The sequence below is a fragment of the Vipera ursinii genome, assembly GCF_947247035.1.
Source record: "Vipera ursinii genome assembly, chromosome: 2".
Classification (NCBI taxonomy): domain Eukaryota; kingdom Metazoa; phylum Chordata; class Lepidosauria; order Squamata; family Viperidae; genus Vipera; species Vipera ursinii.
Window position 1 is genome coordinate 95,726,372 of NC_139513.1, and position 17,826 is coordinate 95,744,197.

General features: G+C 36.7%; 1 protein-coding gene across 1 annotated transcript in view; it reads right to left on the reverse strand.

Moving 5' to 3' along the window:
- Window positions 1-3,008: 3,008 nt before the first annotated feature.
- Window positions 3,009-17,826, reverse strand: part of CPEB4 (cytoplasmic polyadenylation element binding protein 4) — a 62,222-nt gene continuing 47,404 nt past the window's right edge. Inside the window, exons 4-9 of the mRNA XM_083354399.1 lie at window positions 14,479-14,652; window positions 12,738-12,827; window positions 11,758-11,876; window positions 10,471-10,585; window positions 10,074-10,255; window positions 3,009-7,542 (exon numbers count right to left, since the gene is read on the reverse strand). Of these exons, the coding sequence (XP_083210525.1) occupies window positions 7,315-7,542; window positions 10,074-10,255; window positions 10,471-10,585; window positions 11,758-11,876; window positions 12,738-12,827; window positions 14,479-14,652 (908 nt within the window). The 3' untranslated portion in view covers window positions 3,009-7,314. The remainder of the gene's footprint in view (window positions 7,543-10,073; window positions 10,256-10,470; window positions 10,586-11,757; window positions 11,877-12,737; window positions 12,828-14,478; window positions 14,653-17,826) is intronic.

Sequence of the window (17,826 nt, forward strand, 5' to 3'; positions counted from 1 at the left end):
TAAACAGGTCTGGTATCCAGGTGTGAAGAATTACTTTCTGACTAAAATGTGAGATCTGGATAATTGACTAGACTGAATACCATCAGATGGCAATCCACCTGAAAAAAAAAACCTGTCAGTAAGTTTCTGTGAGTTTTTCTGTAGGATGCTGAAAATGGTTGGTATTACAGGTTTTTGAGAGGTAAGCAAAATGTCAAGTGTCTCCTAGGACCACCCTTCATCTTTATTATATTTGCAGACTGGAAAGAATGGGATATATCTTAAAGAATTAATAGACTGATATAATATAAAAAAATTACCCCTTCATTTATAGAATAAAGGACATGTTACTTTTATAGTTTTATTCAGAACTCATAGAAATGTGAAGTGCATATGTGAAGCAAATGTTTTTGTCATACTTACAAGTAATTTGGGAAAAGAGAGACATGAAAAAACAAAGAGAGGAAATTTCTGTGCCAATCTGTTTGTATTATTTCCACTGTGTTATCTGCAGGTAAAATCCAAAACATTCTTTCGGTGTAATATCCTAAATACTGACAGAACAGTGCTGAAATATATACCACTGAGTAGCTAAAGGCCCCAGCTGTGAGCATTCCATGAAGGCTTTTCACTCCCCCCCACCCCGAGTAGTTTCCCAGAGTGCGACAGAGATGGAGATATCTGTAAGAATCCTGGTGTGGGCCTGGCAGGCCTGGCACAGCCTTTATTCCACTCTGCCAAACAGCTCAGTTTCCCAATGCTTTGCATTCTTCTCCCAGATGCTCTTGCCACCTCAATAGTCTTATTCTTTCCCCAACATACCATCATTTGAGCATCTCATACTGGGCTTCTTTTGACCCCCAACAATTAAGCAGCAGCAGAACATTAAGTGGAAGCAGGTGACTGAACACTTGGCTCCTTGTTGTTGACCTAGTTGACATACTTGGGGCTGTAGGTTTAAAAATAAATACTAGGATGCTGCGCTTGCTGAATATTCATGCCAAAGTCACGAGATTCCAGCCAGAGACATCAATGTATATCTGAGTAGCACATTTACAAAATATAAATAGCATTTGGCTCTCCCTCGTCAGTTGACATGTGAACAGACAGCTGAAGGCTTATCCTCAGTGCACACTGATGTCTACTTTAGGAGTTTCTCCTATTGTTGGGCCTCCCGAAGGTACTTTTTCACTAGGCAACTGGGCTTTCTTGTTTTTCTTTGAAGAACTTTTACTTCTTCTCCAAGAAGCTTCTTCAAAGAAAAACAAGAACATCCAGTTGCCTCGGGAAAAAGCATCTTTGGGATAACTATGACCTGGATGATTGAGAATCTCCATAGACACATTGCTGGGCCTGTGATATCAACTTTTGACTGATGTTATAAACGTTCCAACATGACTGAAGTTGCTATGATTCAGTGTAAATTGATGTCTATTCCATGCAGGTTATAAGCCAGTCAAAGAGCCAGAGACAAAATGGCTAAATATTGCAGAATTCAACGATGAAATGAACATGACACTGAAAAACCGGTGTTTTTGTCTTTAACTGGAACTCCTAAAAAAGTCATGACCTTTAAACTCATTGACCAAACCAAACAACTTTCAGGTTTGGTTTCATTATTCATTCTTCCCATTCTATTTTTTCATAACTAAAACTCTGATCTTTTGTATGTCAGTATTCCAGTTTAAATACATTCATATACACAGATCAGTTTACATCCACCCCAAAAGTCCATAAAACTCCTTCCCTCGTGATTTTTACAGGATCTTTAAAGATAGCTGAAATACACTGATCCTTCAATCCTAGCTAAATTTTATTGGCATCCATCTTAGGAGTGTATTGATTTATCATTAGTGGCATTTTTAATAATGTTGATTTCTATTGTTATTTTATAATCAGGCAACCTGTGAATTGTTGGATCACCCTTTCAGATATTTGCAAGCGCAGAGGGACTGGGGGTGATGGTGTGGGGACTGGAGACTTAACCAAGGAACTGTCAATCTTCTCTGCAAACTTCCCAGGAAGTTGCAAGTCCAAATCTGCTACTGTGATCCCACCATCACCCAATGAACTGCATCAAACTGCTGCTGGGTGGAGGATCTTGTGGGTGATTCTAGGACTGTCCCTAACCCAGGAGAATCATATAAACTAATGGAACACAGCTCCCTTGCTAATAAACTGAAAAAAACCTTCTTCCTTGGAAACCCTCTCACTGGAAGCCCTCTCTTGTAATCCAGCCAGAGTTTTGGAATTGGGCAAGCTATAAAAACTCTTATTAAAAATAGTTGTTATTTAGTGCTAATCAGAAGCTTGGGTGACATAAATAGCATTCCATCCTCCTATTTTTCCCTATGTTAACAATCCTGTGTGGTAGGTGAAACTGTTCAGCCCAAAGTTGCCCATGCATCTTCTGTAGCTGAGGTAAACTAGAATGTATTTCCACCTGCCCCACTCCACCAGCTTAACTACCACCTCACAGATATTAAGTTATTTCCATAACATGTTGTACATACTGTTGTACAGGTTTAATCAGTAACAGCAGTATTAAACATGTGAATCATGCTGAGCTATGATTATAACCAAGTGTTGCACTTAAGGGATGAACAGGGATTAAAATCTGAGACTGCAATGCTTACACTTTTATTTCTACTCCAACCTACCAATCATTCATAAATTATGAACCTGGGATCATGGACAGTGATGTAATATCACCAGAGCTGTGTGGTAGCAGGGAGAGGTAAAAGAGATGCTTTTTTTGTCTTCAGATGGAGGAGATATCTTCCTCCAAGGTATTTTCACTTTTTAATGGCCTCTTTAAGCTTTGCAAGATTTTAGCACCCGGTTTATCCCTTAATCTAATGAGCCTTAAAAACATGCCTCCGCTCCGCAGTAACTTTCAGTTTGTACAATCTAGAAGCTGGGGGGGGGGGGCATAAAAGAGGAACCTAAAGAGGGCAGATTATTCCATCCAGAGAGGCACCAGTTATATCTTGGCTCTGAAGAGTTCAAAGTAACAGACCAGACAGACATTGAGTTAAAAGTTTTATTCATTCAACATCTCACATTACAAATATTTAAAAATTATATGCATACTGCTATAAATAGTCATTTGCAAACTATTTAATAACATTAATTTTCCACTAGCACTTCAACAAATGAACTCTCTTAAAAAAAGAAACTTGTGTTATAACTTAGAGTAGAACATACAAAAATATGAACTTAAATTGTGAAAATGACTTTAATAAAAAATGAATTACCCTTATTTAAAATGCTATAATAAATACTACAACCTCCCCATACACAGTAAAAACTATATGGAAATTCAGCCAAGTAGTACAAGTAACTGACATACTTAAATAACTTTTCCTTCTGATAATATGAGCATTACATTGGGGAAAAACATATTAGGGATTAGTAAAAACTAGACACCCACTTGCTAAAAGTTTCACTTCCAAAAAATATAACAAAAGAATCTGATGAAAATTATAAAAACTAATTATACTTTAAATTTTAAAAATATAAAAAATAAAACAGTTGAATACAATATTGTCCCAAATTCTTACAATGCTATCAATCACAGTAGCTTTAAAATAAGATAATAAAATAAAGCAAATGACCAAAACCTCTTTTATTCCTTTTTTTAAAAAATAATCTCAAATTTACATTAGTAGAAAGATTGATTTCTGATTCTTTTCTTTAGAAACACCAGCAAGAAAGAGGATTTACTAGAACAGTAGAAAATGACATTTTTAAATGTCTGCAATTAAAAACAAAGAATTACACTGCAAAGATCTTCCAGAAGTCTGAAATAAGTATTGCACATAACTTGAAGTTAACTTGCCACAATTCATCACATTCAAGTTTTAAATCACCTTTTAAAACAGAAGGCTTTAACTCTTCAAGAAACAAAAAGGGGTGAATTATCAAGTCTTTCCAACAGCATCCTTATAAAACACTAAAGTCATTCACTGCAAGTTTTAGATTTGCGTTCTGCAGAGGTCTGTGTATGGAGAAGTAGATACTATATACCAAAAAAGCACGGGGCAGTGGGGTTCTTTTACATATAAAATAAATCAGAAACACTTTATTTTACATTGCAAAAATAACCATGTAATTACTCTGTAACTACATTGTAAATACATGGCCAGTGCCATGCTTCTGAAAGAAAATGACATGCTTGTTTACACCCCTTTAAAATAAAGTGATACCCTAGGATTTTTAAACTAATTACACGTTAGTTATGCTTGGAGTGACATGGCAGCTCCACCTTCCATGTAATCTGAAGGACATATTATATTAGCACTATTTTGAGTACAGAGTAATAGAGATAATCATTTATGCCCTGTAAATTGAAGTGTAACCAAATAATCTGTAAACACGCTTTTCACACAATCACCACAAGTGAATATTAGTAGAATAACATTTTTTTTAATATTAGTCATGCATACTAACATTACATGCCCACCTTTGGGCAGGCTTGAGTTTATTTCCTTAAATATGATTTAAAAGCGCAGACACATCTCTGCAAACACCTAACATCAATTTGTTAAGATTAAAAATGGCTAAACATTCACCAAAAAACATCTGCATTTGTGTATTATTTTTAAAAATCTATTAAGAAGCAGTAGACAATTTGGGATGTTACTGTTAAACTTCTACTCTATGTTTATGCATTAAATTTCAAGAGTCTAAAGACAAACTCTCTCATTTGTCACTTTCATGCTTTTTAAAAATTTCTTTTTTTTTAAGTCTCAACTTTACATATAAGTATTTCTTAAATTATATGTACACCAAATACCTGGTGCTGGGCTAAAGATGTTTAAGCAACATGCTTTCTTTTTCTCTGCAAATTCTAAAATAGCATTGCCAGTGCACAACATCCATAATTCAAAATGTATGCAGAGCACTGAAATGTATAAAAAGCAGAATATAAGAAAATAAAATTTATTAAAATTATTTATATTAAAAAATGAAGTATATGAAGATCTCTCAGTAATAAAAGTACAAAAAGCTACTCTTTGCAATATGAAAAATTGAGGTATTGCATAAAGAGATATCCCGTCAGTGAAAAGTGTGCCTAAAAATGCTCACTGTTGGAAAAACAAGATATACAAAAGTAGTGCATAACAAATATACATTATGTGCATGACAAAATAAGTTAGCTACAAAAACACTGTACCGAAATTCAGCAGGTCATGTACAAAGGGAAAAAATTATTATTCAAAGCTACTTCTCAAACAGTGTTATTTCTTGTAATGGTAACCCATCTCACCTGTTCACTGGATAGGATCGGCACAATAAGACACCCCAAGCCACCTACAAGCATTTTTTTTAAAAAAAAATTAAAAGGAATATTCCAACTATCATTATGTACTTCAGAGAAAAAGGTCCCTGACAGTCTACAAAAGAGCACTCTCCATTTGCATTTCCTGTTGTCAATATTTGCAGGGATTCATTAAAAGGAGCTCCCTTTCTCTACTTGACAAGTAGACAGCAAATGTCTCCATTTTGACCTTTGGAAAATAACATGGTATGTATCATGTACTGAAAACCAAACTGCCTCTGATAGGTAACCGGCAATGGAGGGAAGGGATGGGGAGGAAGAGAGCTTACAAAAGGGATGCTTTTTCTCTGTAGCTATGTTTAAGCAAGTCTTTGGTTTAAGAGTCTATGGTGGTATCGTGCCAGTTCAGAGTCCGACTGGCTTTTTCTACACACTGCTACAACCCCTTTACTGTAGTTAAGAGATGAATACATTCCCTCCTCTCGATTTTCTCAAGATTTACAGAGCATCAGGTGTATTTCAGTCTAATCACCACCACCCTGTGCCTTAGCTTTAACATATGCTGTGTTACATGTTTATAACACTTCATGCATTACTCAGCAAGTTGGAGTCCTGCAATGGTTCATGTTCTGTGCTAAGTTCCAAACATTTTTTTTTAATCAGGATTCCTTTTACTCACTTGCTCTCTGTTGAAAGGCAAACATATCCTTTGCAGACATGCATGCCTATTCATTCAGCCAACAGTACAAAACATCCCTGGAAACAAACTTTACTTTGCCCTCTAATAAATTGCTAGGTTACAGCTTTGTTAGGAGGTTAGAACTGGTTTCACATCCCAGAGTAAGCCCAAGAAGCAGACAGAATGTGTTATGTATTGGAACAGAGGATTAATAGTATGGTGTGGGGGGGTGGGGGGGAATAGGGAGGGAATTAAAATGTACTCTTGAGGTATATCTTTAGGTTCTTGTATTTCATGTCAAAATGGAGAGCAAAGGCTGGCCTCTGATTTACATTAGTAAATTAGGATATAGAGTTCTATATAGCCATCAAAAATAAAATCTATACATTTGTTCTTCAGGAGAGGACATGCCAGTTCACTAGTTGTCATTACTTTAGCTTTGGTAGGATTTGTAGGGCTGTATTCTGATAATGAAATTTCTTTCAAAACAACAACAACAATCACAATAATAAAGAATAAGTGCACTCCCCACCCACCCCCCAGTTATAAACTGACCCAGGATTTACATTCGGGAACTTTAAAAATGTGATTGCTTGGATGAAGAACACAGATCTAAGCTCTGCCTACTCAATTAGTACAAATTTGAATGTGGTGGGAAGTTGGAGGCACGGTGAGACACAATACTGTGCTAAAGATTTAGCTTCAGAACCCTTACATCAAACAAAAAAAGAAACTTAATGCTGCTTTAAACCTTGCTCATGCATTTTTGTTGCTTTAAACATGCTCTTTTCTGTTACTAAGTTAACAGCTAACTGTTTCCATTGCTATAAAATCATCGGTGGCAAGAAAAGAGGCTTCCCAGAGGCTTGGCTAGGGAAGGGGGCAAGGAGAAGGAAAGGGCGGGGGTTGGTTGGACAAAGTGTCAGATAAGATTCATAGTGTTCCTATCTCATGGTTACTTAATAAAAGTAGTCTATTGATTTTGTTATTAGCAATAATTTAATTTAAAAACAAAACAAAACAAAATACTCTATTGTTTCATTTCTCTTAATGTTGTTCTTCCTTCCTTCAAGAAAAGATAGCAGGAAAGCAGTGTCCTCTGGGGAACCAGGCAGGTAAGAGAACCTGGCTTCCATGCACTGTGTTATCCATAGGAAAAGGAGTTCCCAATAAAGTTTAATGACAAGATTCTACAAAATACCTATGTGGTTATAGGCCATTCTTTTGTTACACTATCTTAAGTTACAGACTACAACAGCAGGACATGCTATCTTGAGTAAGAGGGAATAAGGGAGGGAGGGCAAAAGGAATCGGGAGAACAGAAGAGTGCACTTATTTTGAGGCCTGCATACGAACACGCTGCAGTAATCACTTAGTTCCAGCGGAATGAAATATGTCTTGGGCGATCTCCTCCCTCTTTCACCAGGGGCTTGTGGAATTCCCTGCCAGCACGTGAATGGATAGCAGCCCAGCAATATTCACAGTAATACTGCAGACAGGTAACATTAGCACAGAAGAATGGAGCAAACTTTCCACCACAGCGGGCCCCCTGACATTCATCACATAGCTGATCATCCAAGACATATGGCTTAACTTCCACCTGTGATGAAAGAAGGAGAGAAAATGTACACATCTCTTTAAGTTTGGCCTCGTTAAGACATAACCGTAGTCCAGGTGTTTTATTCTCATCATATATTTGTGCAATCCAACTGAGATATCATTTTTCCTAGGACTGGCTGAAGAAGCAAAAACAGAAAAGCAATAGCTTTCCCCGGTTGTATGGTCTTTGTCAAAAGATGTACCGTAGTAAGTACTGGACTAAGATCCTGACAGGCTGGCTTCAACTCATTGGGCAATCGTATACCAGTCATTATCACTCAAATGTGAAAAGAGTAAAATTGGAATCTGGACTATGCCTCATGTTCTAAGTTCATATGGAGAATACAAGGGGGGGAAAAACACCAGGTAGTTACATTTCTTTTGCTGAGTTATATTTCACAGAGCTACCCTCTCTATGAATTTACCTAACGCTCTTTTAAAACCATACCACCTTGTGGCCATTACCACATCCTGTACAAGATGGCATCATATCTATCTACAGAAGACACTTCCCTGTTATTTAAGATGTCTATCGGTTTCACAATGTATACATTCGACTGAGGCAGGGGTTTGTCCCATAAAACAGTTAAAGACCTTTCTCAAATTAGATGAGTTTTGTTCTGCTCATGCCCAATATTCAAACCCTGCACTAGGTGAATCTCATTAAACTAGTAATTGTCTTAAATTGACATTATCTCAAGCCAATTTTGATTGTGCTGAATCATTCTAAGTACAATGAGACTTTTCCTGAGAATTAGAGATTTAGAATGTTTTGTGAAATTAAATCTTTACCCCTTTCCTTGACTTAAAATTCATTAGTAGGAATTTTCTATATAAACGACTTCATAATCTGGAGGTTCTACAAATAGACCCCCTTGAATTAAAAAGAAGAAGAAGATAAAAGCCGAATAGTTAGATATAGTTAGGACCTTAGCATTGTTTTGTAACTTTGGGAATGACCAGATGTGGAGATTTAATTCCCAGAATTCTCCAACCATCATAGCTATTGCTGAGAACTCCAGGTATGGAAGTCCAAACACCTCGACATTATACAAAATGTACATTTATCATATGTGAAGATATCAGAGTTCCAGAGGGACATGTGGATCACAGAATCACAAAAATAGGAAAGTGCAACTTACTCCTACCATTTCCACCATTAGAGGGTAGGAGAATTGAATCAAATGCATTTGCTATTTAAAATAAGTTTCAAAAAATATTCTGTATAAAATAGTTAAAATTTAACTGCAAAAATAAACCAGTTAATTAACTCCTGATTCCATTTATACACAGTGTGAATAAATGTATTCCACCAGCTGAAATGCTTTGGCTATAAATGTAATTTAACAACTGTGTTGTGTATGCATGTCTATATATGAAAAATATCTGTAACTGTTAAAGTATGGATGTCCACAGATAAATTCTGAACTTCAAGAAGATACATTTGAATCTAAATCTAAAACACAAGAACAGGAGAACTGCTATTTATAAAATTCTCTACATGTATATGTACCAAACAAAACTGCCACAATAAAGATTTACCTGTGAATCAATTCACCTTTCTAAAAGCTATGGCAGAAATGTTTGCTTAGTTTTTTAGATTCTGTTAGCATCAGTAATATATTACTATCCAGAAGTAGAACATTACGTTCCTTCCAGAACTGGAGGACAAGCTACACAAATCAATATTCATTTTACTTTTTCTATCTAAGGAATGGCATCATTCTAAATTGCTGAGTCAAAACGATTTACTGTAGTTGCCAAGTTGCCAGAAAAGAGAAAAACAGTGCAGCAAAAATTGAAATGGTTCATAATTTCTTACACCAGCTTTCCCTAACCTGACTGCAACTCCCAGACAGCTTTTAGCTTGAAATTCTGGAAGTTAAAATTTTCAGCACATCTGAAGGGCACAAGTTGGGGAATGCTGTCTTACAGTATCAAAACAACACATGTTTCTTTCCAATCTTCTTTCCAGCGAATATGTCAATGTGATAAAAGGAGAAGTGAACTTCTGTTGCAAAGATATTCTTAGTGCTGCTGACTTGGGCTGTGAAAATATGCTGAACGTTAACAGAGATGGATGTTTAAGTAATCGAGTATTGTTGCTCTACAGATTATACTGAATTAAAACAGAATGTGTGCAGGAAAATTAGAAATCCAGCAGAAACAGACTGGAGCTGCATGCCTTTAGCTTTGATAAGGCAGCTGCCCGTTCTACTACAAAGCATTCAGGCAGGGTGAAAGAAAGGCTAATAAGTAGGCAAGTCATGCAGATGTAAAAGGATAACACTAAAAGCACAGGCTTATTTTCTGTGCCGCTGGAAATGGCTCTAAAGGGGACAACTGGTTTAGGAGTCAAAAGGCAGTAAAAAAAAAATCAATTCTTTGATATTTGGAATGACTGGGAGGGGAGCAGTTTTGCATTTAAACAGGTTTTCGTTGTTGTTGTTCCTGCCATGAAATGGCACTTATATGGACGTAAGACAACAAAAGAATGCTGTGTAATAAATAGAATATGCTTGTAGTACTTACCCGTTTATCTATCTCTCCATGTTGCAGCTGAACAAAGCGGGCACTGATAGCAGCTATATAACTCTGTTGATTGGAAAATGCAACACGCCCAGCTCCTTTTGGGTACTTCAGTTCAGGGTCAGTATCAATTCCAGCATAGCAAACTCCTCCATACAGTCGATCCATTATCATTGCAAGCTCCACTAAAATACAGTGACAACAAATATGCATATAAATCCCTGCTTTTTTTCCCCCTAGGCTCTGGGCAGTGACATTTCTACTCTTCAATCTAAAATTTCTGCTCTTCTGTCTGAAAAGAATGTAAACCAATGTTAACAAGCCCTGGATGTTTCCATATCAGAAATTCTCAACAGCAAGGTAGCTTGGACAAAGGCAACAAGCCACTTATCCACCATACCTGCTCGTAAGGGTCGTGGAACTCCGCCTACAAAAATGGTTTTCCGTGGATCCAGAGGTTGTGAGCCATCCATCACAAAATCACTATCACTAAGATTCCAAGGTCGGATCTGAACCTGCAAGTAGAAAGCAAGACTTTATATAAAGTTCTAAGAGTCAGAATGGGGTTTTTTTCATCGTACTAACTCGTTATTATTTTGTGTCTGAGCGTGTAAATCAATTCAAGGCAATGAACATACCTAATACTTCACCTATTTTCCCTGCAAAATCAACCCTGTGATGTGGGTTGTGTGAGAGTGATTGGCCTAAAGTCACCCAGCTGGTTTTCGTGCCTAAGCGAGGCAGTGATAGCAATACAGCCATACAGTCACACCCCGGTAATATAGAGAACAGAGTGATTCCACATTCCTCTGCTATTGTTTATCCTTCAGCTTCAGCTAACCCATTAATGGAAGTGTCATCTGTACATGCACATGCTTGGTCAAATGATAGGAAATCCTCAAAGAGGCTTTGTCAGCTTCCAAGAAGAGAAAACACCTCAACATTAGAATCAACACATTCAGAGGGGACTTCAGTTGCTTCACAAAGCTTCCCTCTGAAGGAATCCCAGAGCTTTGTTAAATATCCATGAAGGTACTGAAAGGAATTGCTGATCATGTTTCTATTGCATCATTTTTCTTTCAGATTCAAAGAGCTGCAGAGCCCTAGTATTTAGTCTGCAGGCTGGAGACTTCCTACACCTGTTTGACCATCAAAATAAGCACGTAAGTGTTCTACAAAGCCTCAAAAGCAACTAAAATAGAAGCTATATCTTTAGTTTATCATGACCCCACTAGAGACAAAATCAACTCTCCCTCCCAACTAATTAACTTCTATAAATAGAATTCCCACTCCCTCCCAAAAAGAATTCTCCCAAACTTCTTCCCTTTATGCTTCTCCCTTTCATTTGTCCAGATTTTGGCTTGTACACAGAAGTGAGGACCAAATGTACATGGAAGAGCTTCAAAAATAATCCACATTGAGAGACAGGGCAGGCCCTTATCTTGATACCCAATAGTAAATTATAGCGCAGGGAGGAATTAGGACCCTGAACTTGTAGTTTGATAAGTAACAATTAGCCATTAGTTGTGTAGTGCCTCAAACTCAATCGAGGGAGAAAGGAAAAACAAATCCTGTAAAAAAACTGAAAAAAACTATGGACATACATACTTCTCTAGTATATGAACAATACTTAAACACATAATTCTTAGCTCATTTTGTAAACTTCATATATATCAAAGCCACATACTGGTTTATCTTTAATCGTGGGGCTGGAAACACACAGGTAGAGTTTTCCATCCTCTTCAATACATGCATCAATCAAGGCCTGTACAGAGCTTTCATCTTGGAACAACAAAAAGGCATATCCTAGATAGAGAAGAAACAAACATGATTTGTTCGCTATGTACTATATATGATGTATTGAAATTGTCTATTTTGTATGTACTTAGATATGATAACCATGGGGGGAAAAAGGAAAATCATGGGGGGAGGGGGGTATTTTTCCAAAACAGCAAGAGTAGCTATAGTCTAACCAAAATGCTATTATTAAAGAGATAAAAAATAAATTACAAAACTTCATCTTCCTTATATTGAAATTTAATCTGAATGTCACCGCTTTACTCTATAGAGAAGAAATAGAAGGGGGGATTAAAGAAACTAAAGAAATTACTGAAAGGAAAAAAAACAGGAAGGGAAGCATGTTGAATAGTAGATTAAAAAGTTTGAACTAAAAAAAAGTAAAAAGTGGATAAAAAGTGCCAACTGGAAGATCGGAAGTAAAATGGAATCAAAACAGTAATGGCAAAACATTTCAAATAAGAAGAAGGTGGACTAATGAACACTTCATATTACTTTATGATTAGCAGTAATACTGAAATATGCTTTCGTGGTAGTGAAAGCTCAGGTATGTAATAGCAAACGTGTTAAAGAGACATCCATGTTAAAATCTCAAATGATAAAATTCACTCCATGAATCATAAAATTGCAAGGTTCATACTATCACATCCAATTCTATGCTCCATGCAGGAATCCAGAATTAAAGCATTTAGTGGCAGGTCCAATAAAGAGCACACTGCTTTTCCTATTAAGAAAATTTCCTAGCGCTAAAAAAATCTTTTCACGAGGAGGGATAATACCATCTTTCAACTAACATAGCTTTTATAGAAACTGTTACTTGTTTGGAATAATTTTAGGGAAGGACAGGATACATGAAGTAACAAAAGTTACCTTTAGGAGGAAAATATGATTTGCTTTCAGCTTTATGAGGCCAATCTACAATCAATGGGCCAAAACGACGAAAGCTGGCTGTGATCTCATCTGCAAGTTAGTGGACCAAACAAAGAGAAAACAAATCTTCACTTTTTTTTTCAAGGGGATGGGTCCCAAATAAAGCAATTTAAGCAATTTGATAGTAATACTCGGGTAATACTAAGCAACCCAAATATGCAGAGAAAGCAGATATTTTCAAAAGGAAAACATTTGTGAGACCAAGTATATATTTAATAAAAAAAAGCGAACAGTTTAAATATCAAAGCTTTGGCTTTAAGGTTACGAATAAAGATTTGCAGCAGCCCAAGTACTGTAATTAAATTACTGGATTTGAGCAGTTTTTACTGCCTAGCTCCAGGCATTCTCCCACAGCTAGCATGCAGAGCTTGCATCAAGAGCAAGTTGCTCAGCACGGACTTGCGAAAGGTGGGGAGAAAGGGGAAAGAATGCAGCACAGCCTAGTCACGCCTACTGCTTACGTCATAGGCTTAAGCAGTATCTGTGCACATCATCTGAGCTTGACCTCAGACTATCTTCAGCAGCACTTGCAGAAAGTGGTTATGTAACTGCTGCAGAGACGAGAATGCAGATCTCATAAGCAGAAAGCAAATGCTTTCAAAGCCTTTCTTCAATTTCTAAATTCAGCTCAGGTGATCTGCACAGTGGTTAATATTACCCCCACGCACAATTCTTTTTAAAGTGCACTGTGGAATTGTTTCACTCAGTTTAATTTTAAAAGAAGCTGGGGAATCTAAAGCTATTTCGGGAACAGACTGAAGTGTTGTTTACACACAACACAGAACCTGAACAATTATTTGATCTGCCCCTCCCTGTATGCATTTTCTATTTTATTTAAATTCTTCCCAATATATTTTTGTGGGGTATTCATCATAGGCTTGTGTCAGAGTTTATTTCTTCATAATCTGATGTTTTTATCATCATTAAAGTAACAGAAATATTTATCTTGGGGAAAAGGAAATGTCACAGATATTTTTATGCACACAGCTTAAATTTATACAGTTATTGCCCAGAATTACAGAATTTTAAAAAAATAGAGCTAGACATCCCTAAAGAATTTCTTTACATTTCTTTTTTCTTTCGAAAAAGCAACAGTCTGTTATTCTAATTAGCCTAAAAAATTAAAATAAGGAGATTCCCTTTGTTTAGTAGACTTTTAAATCAAGGCAAATATTGCCATCAGTTGCAGTTAATGTTCATATGCCCAGCATGTTCCTTATGCTTAAATGGAATTTTTTTTCAGCAGTAATTCATCCCTCTGGTGAAATATATGAGGATAGCAAAGAAATAATGCATTATATATTGTTTCCTTAAATAGATGAAGCACTAAACTGTATTTTAAATCAGATACCGACTAAAATGTGTGCCTATTACAATCATCTTCAAAATAAAATAGCTTCATAAAGAGTTTTATGATGTCATAATATCTAACTAAATGAAGCAAATGTATAAAACATACCTTATAAACTGTGCAACACACATTGCCTTATCATTGCGATTCATAACCTAAAAGCTTGGATATTGGGCAGCTCATAGGTTTACACAATTTACACTGCTTGAAAAAAAACTGCTTGAAGTGAGGTCATGAGAATGCTACAATCTGGCATAATTATCCTCTTTTCCATAAGGCTGCACTTGGTCATGGTAATGTATTTTTGGCAATACTAATATCCAAATATACCTTCATCAATATCAGGTGGCAGACCACCCACAAACACCTTGCGAGAGTACCGTTCAACTCGCTCGCCATTCTGATGAGAGAAGCAGTGTGGTGATCCTAAGCCACTATGGAGAGTCTGATCCCCACGTCCATCATCCAGAAACCCATCTTCCATTGGGAACAGGGAGGACTGACCTATAGTTGAAAAAACATATATATATATATATATATATATATATATATATAGGTGTGTGTGTGTGTTGTGCATAATATACATAGATGTATGACTCAAAATATACCAGCAGAATAATAGCTGCCTATTTTATTATTTTTTCTCCTGTCACAAAGACTTGTTATTAATTAAACAGATGTGCAATATTATCTGAATGACTTTGTACAGAAAAGCTGAATCTTAGTATCATTAAATGATGCATGTCATAGACAAATGTCACTAGTTTTCTTCCATACACAGAGACTATTTTTCCCCCAAGTATATGCTTCAGAAATATTCTACACCACCCTATTATTGATCACTCCCAGTGACAAATTACAGTGTTATAAAAATGATCTTGGGACATTGCAAGTACAAGATTTTAGTCACATCCATACGATCATACAATTCAAGTAAAATATTATACATCTATCTTACATTTAGATCTCACAGCTCTTTGTCTTTATTGACAAAAATAGAAATAAAAAGCCAGAGAAAAATGGAGGAGAAAGGCGGCATCCTCCAATCATTTTACCTACAGTCTCACTGAGGTGGCATACTAATAGTGTCACCATACTTATATTCTCAGGAAGAATAACTATGGTGGGTCTAATAAAACTGGGCAATCAGTCCAGTAGAGCAATTAAAAGTTTATTAGTGCTGAGCAGAACCAAGTTCCATCCCTCTTGGCCATGAAACCTGGTCAATGTCCTCAGATTGGTCACTATTTATTTCTTTCATGTATACTCTAAATTCTGTAGAAAATAGCTAGGAAAGAAATGTAATATATGTTTCAATGGTAAAGAAAGCAGTATTGTAAGTCAGTTAATAGCCCCTGGTCCACAAGTACATGCAGGTAAATTATTTACCCAAGTCTATTAAAATTGTCCTTTTTTAGGAGCTTATTAAATGTGATCAGAATACTGTGTGGGTTTTTAAAAAACAGAAGAACAGGAGGACTTTTTTCTTCTTGAAGCTTGTTTTTAGAATTACCAGAGCACGCTCACCACTGCAACTCTGGTGGTTTAAAAAAAAGGTTGAAGGTTAAGAATTCACAGTGATTCAAAAGTGAGCCAGTAACTTCTCATTTTATAACATGCCAAAACTAAAAATAGGGCTTGAAGACTGAAGACGGTGTAGTTCTAGTTAGAATCACATGAAACCACCACTCAAAAATCACCTCAGGAGAGCCAGACCTTAATGATTTTTTTTTCTTGACAGATTATACTAGACTAGTTAGTGCCTCATCTAGGAACATTACACTATTATTTTTGCTCTTCATTTTTGCTACTGTAGTTACTGCATTAGTGTTAAGTATTGTTCCCACAACATACCTTAGAATAAATGTGACCCCCATTACAACTGGTCTTGTGTTTCTCGCTAGTTTTCTAGTTCATATAGGATTACCATTTATATGAAAAAGACACATATTAACACGCATCCCTTCATTTTATACCTCCCCAAAGAATGCCACGTTGTTTAGTATACAGCACGTTATGTCTGTTGAAATTATAGCAATATAAAAGCTATAGAAGTCATTCCTTTTATATGTATTATAAAATGCTAAACATACACCGCTGGCCAATAGTGAAATCCAGATGCACCAAATGGAATTGTGACGTTTCCATCTTCCAAATGCCAGTGTGCATGCACACCAAGAGCATGGAACAAGTGCAGTGCAGGGAAAGTGGCAGTTCCAGGGAACCAATCCTGGAGCCACTGTCCTTAGTTAAAGGGCAGAGAAGTAAAAGTCCCCATCTCTTAATGCCTTTGATAAAATAGCTCTGACACTGGCTTCAGGAAAGGGGTTGAGGCATAGAAACCATAGACATGCACACAGTGACGACATTTTGAGCACTAATGAAGTCATGACCATTTACCAGTTTGCCATAACCTACCAAAACTGGGGGGAAAAACAAGCTCTATTTAGAAAACCAGCACTACGCCAATCAATTTTCATGACCTACATTCTTCTGAAAAACTGAATCCTCTCAAATAATTTGAATTCAAGAGTGCTGCAGTGCCTCTTTTTAGCATTAATTCTCCAACCGCTGACCCTTTTTTGGGGAGAGATTTCTTACAGTGATTTCCAGATCAACATCTCAGGCCAGGCAGCCCCGAAGAAAGTGGCCTCTGTCTACGATCGTTAAGCCAGCATGCAGGGTTCATAGATGCAGTTGTAGCACCATGGTTTCTCATCCCGCAGGTTTTTGTTTTTTTTACAAAGCACCTATGTGACTTAATTGCCAGGCTTTATTTTCACAAATGTCATAAAATCTCCCCAAACTGTATATTGTGGTCCTGCTAGTGCCTGCAAGCCAGTTCCTTGCTGTTGAAGAACTCTCAGAAACTACCTATATCACGGTACTCGACATCTCGAGGGACATGCAAAACATTGCCTAAGTATAAAACTGATTGGAAGAATGCCAGTGCTAACAGCCACAATAAATTGTGATGACAATTATTATTGCCTGGGGGAGAGACCTAGGAATTCAAGTCATTTAGGTGCTTCTCTAGGTAAGAAACCCTCTTCTCCCACCAGCACCCAGCTGAAGCTACTGTTTATGCATATTTCAATTTTGGAAGTTCTCGCTAAAAAAAAATACTGTTTGATACCCCACTCGCCATGTATTTAATATATTGTGTTAATTCTGCCTTGACCATCTTGTTCTGGGATATGCTACTTTCAGTAAGCAAAGTTACCACAGCATGCACATTGAAGAAGCCTGCCCCTGCCCCATCCACCCGGCCCCTTTAAAAACTTCTTCTGATTTTTCTTTCAGAAACAACTGGTGCATTAGCGATGCCATAAGACATTTTAAACATCAGAAAATTAAAGAGGAATGTTGTTACCTCGCCTTCTCCCATATGTCCTTGCTGCATGTCAAATGAGAAGAAAAACAGCCTTTCAAACATTGTTAAATAAAAATTAAATATAGATAGAAAGATATGCTATTTCACCTCCATATAGCCTCAGTGGTTCTCAAGCATTAGTGCAGTGCAGACCACATTTTATATATATATATATTAATCTCAAACACATCAGAACGGCTAACAAAGAGATCTAATTTTAAAAATGCTGCCTTTAGCTACTTTGTGCTTACTAGAGCATCCAGTGGATTGCCACTGTATTAGCATATCTCATATTTCTGAGAGGC